Consider the following 6,725-nt stretch of genomic DNA (forward strand, 5'->3'; position numbering starts at 1 on the left):
TTTTCGTCCAGTGTATACACACGGGCTCATTATTCGTCGAAAGGAATTATCAACGGTACTTCCTCTGAGACGTTACCGTGATAGTTCGTCTAGGCGGATGATTCGCCTGTTTGCGATTACTTATAGGCGAGTTTCATTAACATTTCATTAGAATATGCTTTTCCTCATCAAGCTCAAAAAATTCCATCTGAATATTGAATGTGTACAGCAAAATTAGTACCCTTGGAACATGTAAGCCCGAAACTGACCCAACTGTTGACGAGAAAACTTGAAATCTTAAAAATAATGCATGGCTAATTAAGGTTTTTGCCTCCTGGCAATTAATTCATTTCGGTAATTTTTTTCAGTAGCCATTTGGCGACAAAAGTTATGCCACACTTTCCTGTATAATTCAGTGGATATCGGGTATCATCATTATAATTTGTTTAGGCTCCAACAAGTGTCATGCCAACCAGTCGGCTCAATAAACATACTTTCACAACGTTGTCACTTAAAGTTCACCAAGAAGCAAATATTGAAAGTAGTGGCGTTGCTTCGACTTAAATATGTTATGTGTTGGGAAAATGGTTAAGCCTTTTTTGTGGTTAATATTCTTTGGATTTAGCCCTTAAATAATCAAGAATAGAACAGATTGCTTAAGTCTCCTTCAATTTTAGAACAAATTGTATGCTCCGTGGTTTTTATTCTATGGGTGACACCGTAGCTATAGGTAACCCAACTTAACCTATGATCATTCCAGACGGATGACCCTTTCTAGTAATAATTGGGAAAAGTTAAGAAGCATGCACGAGAATTTAAAATAGGCAACATAATGAGTTCAGTCATCTTCCTTTATTCAAATGTATAATGTTTTCCAACTTTGCATTCAACAAGATTTTTTTGCTGGGATAGAACAGTAACAGCTCTTAGTGTGGCTTCATTAAATAACAGAGCAAGGTTTACCCAAATTATAATTGACGAGAGTCGTTTCGGCATAGTGGAATGCCCGGAAATAAATTTGCAGGTGGGCCTGGGCTGGTACCTAACAATTTCTCTAAATCTTTCAGTGACAAGGAAATCGTTTCAGCATCAACCTTGACGTTGTTTCCCCAGACCGCAATAGACCAGGCAGTCGTCTTGGATACCACGCAGCAACCAGCTGTCCACAAGGAATTCGGGCGCACAATGCCATTTGGATTACCCGGGGGAAAAAGTTCAATCTGCAAAGTTTCAGTGAAATGAAAATATTGTCATTAATTTCACGATAGTTCTCTTATATTAAGTAATGTTCCCTGAGTTCCTTGAACTTAGACGGTTCTCGATGATGAAAGATAGTGGTTTCATGAATCAATAAGCTGCTTAACTTAGTAAGATACCGAGACCTTAGCGCCTAAACTCGACGGAAAAATGTGGGGCTACCACTCGAACTTTGTTAAGTGTTGTGTAATCAACCTGTAACGTTTGTTACTCAACGCTACTGGACCTCAGAGTCTGAATTCATCCAAAAGTAGTGATTTCAATTAAAATGGTACCGCAGCCGGAACAAGTGATCCATGGAAAGGCACGCCCCTCTCGTTGTTATAGTAACATGCCGGCAAAGGGCCTGTTTACTTGCTTTCCCTTGATTATACATACATACAAGTGTCTTTCTCCACACAAGACATCCTAGAAGTATGGCTGGGATACATCGACGACTCCAACCTTAACAGGAGAAATGACCTATCAGAGCAAATTATTGACGACGACCATGGTTTGTAATCTGCCCCGTCCAAAAATTAGTCACGGCAGATGAGGTACAAGAAGATGATAAGTTAAGCCCAGAGCTCAAACAGCCTGCGATCATCACGGTATCAAAGGCAGAGCATATAGCTGAATACCTTAAAGACTGCAAAGGTTGACGGTACTGAAAATTAATGTGAGGTTGGTCCTATGCAAAAAGAGCTATTTGCTCCACCAAATCACGCTAAGCACCCCTAAATCGCAGACAACAGTAACTTTGTTTTTTCACGTCATGACTAATGGCAAAATTATGCATTATCAATGTGGTGTTTTACAAAAACGATTGCCTAACAAACGAGTTACGTTGGAACTAAAGACTTGAAAATCCCGGACAGACACGCAGCTGCTTGATGTTTTTCTCAAATTATGTGTAACTTTGGTTGTTAGTCGATACAAATTGTACATGTTTGTTCTATCTGTACCATATTAGAAAGACATGTTGGAAAACCCCATTAAGGCAGTCAGCATCTGGAAAGGGGTAAGTTGGCTCTATCTCGACTTGGATTTCAGGAGTGCAGCTTGTTTAATAATTGTATTACCTCTCTGTATTAGCTCTCTAGTAAGAACGACATCAAAGATAAATTAAGAAATAAAATATTACTTGAACTTAAATTGATTTCACTGAACGATGTAGTTTTCTAGATAGTAGTGCCGACATATCGCATAAACCTTATTCTCGCAACAAGAATGGGAACGATATCCCTGTATTTATGTGTTTTGATTCACTTTGCAGGAATCAACATTAAACTATGACAACGCAGTGGTGAACCCTCTACAAAGGCCCTTGCAAACGAGAAAACCTTCTTGTATCAAAAAGATGTTCCAGGGAGTGTTTCCAGGCTGCGCGCAAATGCAACATTCGTTTCAGAAGCAAAATCTGGTTCCTGGAAAGCAACAAGGTCCAAGAATGACTTCAGATACATTTTGCTTACTTGGCAAATGTTTCCTCGTTTGCGCGCTGGAAGAAACATTTCGGACAACAATGTTCCTGCGACAATGTCTCATGGTTTGCTATAGATTAGTTAGAGGTTTAATGTCCTGCAGTGGCACGACGCGATAATCTTGGGTTTAGAAAGTGCCCTAATTCGGTAACAGATAATCTTTTTCATTGCACTAACAATTTCGACACCAATTGAATATGGACTAAGTAAAGCTTAAGGCGCCTTCCTTATGCTCTCCTAAAACTACGTCTTGTTGCCTCGTTCCTGGTTTTAACTTGGAAAAATATATTGTTAATATTTAACCTCGACAATGCAAAAGAACTCTCTCCCTTAGAGTCATCGTTTTCTCGGAAAACGGTTCGTTCCGACAATCAACGGGCAATGTCTCCGCGTACTTCACATAATCATTAATTTACTTGAACTTGGGCAGTACATGAGAAGCTAAAACTAACTTGATCCGAGCACACCATAACACGGAATAGAGAAGACTATACAGCTCTTCGATCCTAATCATAGGTCATCTTTATCATTAATTAATTCACTTACCATTGCTCCAGTGCGTCCGTTTGTACTACTATCAAATAGATAGTTCGAAGTGCCAGTGATAAGATACATGTTTGATCCCACTTGTTTGCAATTTGTTTTGACGTACTTGGCTATTTTCGCTTCAAAAACCCTCCAACTACGACGGTTGCTGCTTTGGTATTGCGGTACCGCGTTGGTGTACTTGAAAGTTGCGATTTGGTGATTTTTGTCATACGAGTTGATATAGTTTGGATTCAAATGGCCTCTGTCAATTTTATAGGCACTGCTTCCTTTATACAAGGCGTCGGTGCCCTCCTTTGTTATCCCTGAAGTTAGTTTAAGGAAATGATTTTCATCACCAAATAAATCAGCTAAAGGATGATGTAAAAATTTTTCAGTGGATGAATTTTGTTTCTTAGTCCAATTTGCCCGCATGGATTTTTTTTTCTTTTTTCTTTTTTATTTATTTTTCTTTGTTTTGACGTGGAACCTCTGCACGATTTCTTTTTCGACAGAGCTTCTATAATGTTAAAGGCATGCAAAGCTCCGCATAGCTTAACTGCAGTACTACTCAAGGTGACAGTCTCTTGGAGTCTCGATTTTCGCCAATTCCTAACTTGTTTAATATTGTTAATGTTTAAAAATAAAGATTGTTGAAGCTTTGCTAGAGTAAAATTATTTATATATCTTTTACATAAGTGAGTAGGACTTCAGATGCATTATGTATTTGTGACTTCCAAAAACATTAATACATGCAAAATGTGTTAAAATGAAAGAAGGCAAGGCTTTATTCTTGATAAGCACATTGAAACTACCTGACGTTGTGTTTTGATATCATAATTTGGTTCAGTTTACTTGCAGGAATTTTTTTTGGATGTTGAATTGCCTGCAGGAATTTCTTTTTTGGCAATTTTCCTTTGCAGGGATCTTTTGTTACAGGCAACTGTCTTCCCTCTCCAGTGATTTCTAATGGTGCGTCCCCTCTGCGCTGTTTTCTCGAAGAAGAAATTATTTCCAATTTTTTTTTTTCGGAGAGTTATTTTTGTGCGATCGTTCCATTTTATTTTCATCCTATTTCGAAAACATTTTGTAACGTTCGCAGTTAAAAATTGTATTCGAAAATTCAACTCATTCAATATTTTTGGTACAGATTGATAGCCAGCCTTATAAGAATCTACAATTTGAAACAGTCGCGCTACTACAGCGCTTGGCCGTGAGACCACTCTGAAGGTATACGGAACCACAGGATGCATCGTTATTCAACAGATAAGTACAATCGCAAAAAAGTTAGTTTTTCAATATATATCCAATGGATTGTACAACTTCAAAAAACTGGGGCTAGAAGTAAAAGCGAAATCACGGAACAAACATTCAGATTTGAAAAAAAAACCAACAAAAAAAAAATTTAAAACCGTACGCTAAGTTAAAGAAAAGACAAAAAATAAAGAAAAAAATTAAAGAAAAGTGAAAAAATAAACAAAAATTTGAATGAAATAAAAATCAACAGCAATAGAAAAAAAATTCAAAAGCAAATTAAAAGTAAATAAAAATAACAAAAAAGGAAAAGAAATAGAATAAAAATCAGTAAGAAAAAAAGTAATAATAAATATATAAATACATACGCACGTCTTTCTTTAACATTGTTAGCGCATATGTAGATTCAAATAGATTTTAAATTTAGTATGTTATCGCAAGGCCGGGATTGAGCAGCGCGTCTTTTTTTTTTTTTTTTCATGAAATGTCGTGAAAGCGGCCCTTTGTTGTCATGGCCCGCAACACCTAAAGTCAGTGGTTTCTTCGCCACATGGGCCCTTTTGTCAAAATGGCGGCTTGCAGCCGTTAGAGTAGGAGAAGGAGGACCAGTTAAGCAGCTATCTTGAGCACATTATTGTAGACAGGAAATACTGGATTTCACTGCTCGGAACTACCCTGACTACACTGCTAAAAGAAAAGTGCTTCTCATGAAGCCCATCAGCTTATCATGGCCATCCTCTGAATGGAGGTGCCTGCAAGGTACGCGAGATAAACACCATGAAGCCTTAAAGGCAGAGCTACCGTTTCTACCTCAAAAAGGAATTAATAAGGTGCATAATTCCTTGTGCATTAAGTAAAAATCAATAAATACTAGTAAATACAGTTACACGTGCACCTCATTAAAGACACCAGTAAACTCATAAGATAGAATTGCAAAAAAATGGCTTGTTGTAATCAACATCTAAAAATGGAATTAACTATAAATTAACACAAACAAAGAATTTTTTTGCGAGCCGCCATTTTGAAAAAGGTGTCGCGGGCTATGATAACAATGGGCCGCTTTCACGACATTTCAATGTGAAAAAAAAATAAAGAAGTAATTAAAAAAAAAAGAAATAATAAAAAAATAAAACTCGTTATCATAGTAAATTCAAAATTTTTGTTTTAATCTGTAGTCTTTTTTTAAGACATCCATATGTATTTATTTTTTACTTTTGTCTTTTTCCAGTATATTTCTATTACTCTTTTTCTTTTTTTGTTCACTTTTAATTTGCGTTTGATTTTTTTTATTGATGTTTGTTTTTATTTTATTTTAACCTTTTGTTTTTTTGTTTTTTTTTTAAGTTTCTTCAACTGTTTTATTTATTTATTATTATCTTTCTTTTCTTTTTCTCTTTAATTTGACTTAATGTACATTTTTATTTAATATTTTTAGTTTTTCCAGTTTTTGGCTTTGGTTTTGCGAATATCAAATTAAAACTGTAACAGCTTATGATACGTATTGTATCTCAATATTGTGTATAGCATACCTAGTGTTTACAGCATATGTTACCATAGCCCCGTTCAGTTAAACCGGTAATTTTGATTGTAATCACTATAAGAGTAAATTGCATAAATGAGACGTCACCAACCTTTATTGTCCTCCCATTTAACCTGTGGCCTCTTATACTTCCCTATGTCTTTAGCATCAGAAGCCTGAATGGTGTACGCGGAATAAGCCGCGATTCCTGCATCGTCATAAAAGTACGTCGCAAAATAGTCGTTCCCGCTTTTATCTGTTTGACAAATGCAGCTCATTGCTACAGAATTGCTGAGATTAAGACCTGTTGGAACGGATCCTCCCGCAAAGTACTTCAAGTAGCATGGGTCTGAGCATTGGTCCACTTGGGGCTTCTTCATCACCCGCTTGTAGCCATGAGCTGTATTGTAGAATTCAGTTAATAGTGGACCTCATCGCGACATAAAACAAATGAATTACGTCTTAATCACGTATTTTTGAAAATCAAAAGAATTGCTTGTGTAACTGCCAATCGGCCTCTATCGAAATGAGGAAAGATTTGTTAAAATATTAATGCCATTGCGCTTTACAAGTACTTTTATTTCAAGGTAATTAGCTTCATCTTCAAACAAAGACAATGTAAAAGTCGCATTATTTAAAAATAATAATACTCAGTCTACCGCCCACTTGAAGAACCTTCGTCAAGACTTCAAGTTACCAAATTATCACAAATGATTCAGGCTACATAG

At 36.5% G+C, this 6,725-nt stretch overlaps 1 protein-coding gene across 2 annotated transcripts in view; it reads right to left on the reverse strand.

Moving 5' to 3' along the window:
• Positions 1–816: 816 nt before the first annotated feature.
• The window catches only part of LOC138029679 (uncharacterized), a 24,043-nt gene continuing 18,134 nt past the window's right edge, over positions 817–6,725 (reverse strand). For both annotated transcript variants that reach the window (XM_068877417.1, XM_068877416.1), the window contains exons 2-4: positions 6,110–6,397; positions 3,246–3,550; positions 817–1,199 (exon numbers count right to left, since the gene is read on the reverse strand). In XM_068877417.1, coding sequence (XP_068733518.1) covers positions 948–1,199; positions 3,246–3,550; positions 6,110–6,377 — 825 coding nt within the window. In that variant the 5' untranslated portion in view covers positions 6,378–6,397 and the 3' untranslated portion in view covers positions 817–947. The remainder of the gene's footprint in view (positions 1,200–3,245; positions 3,551–6,109; positions 6,398–6,725) is intronic.

Source organism: Montipora capricornis, chromosome 13 (genome assembly GCF_036669925.1).
Source record: "Montipora capricornis isolate CH-2021 chromosome 13, ASM3666992v2, whole genome shotgun sequence".
Lineage (NCBI taxonomy): Eukaryota > Metazoa > Cnidaria > Anthozoa > Scleractinia > Acroporidae > Montipora > Montipora capricornis.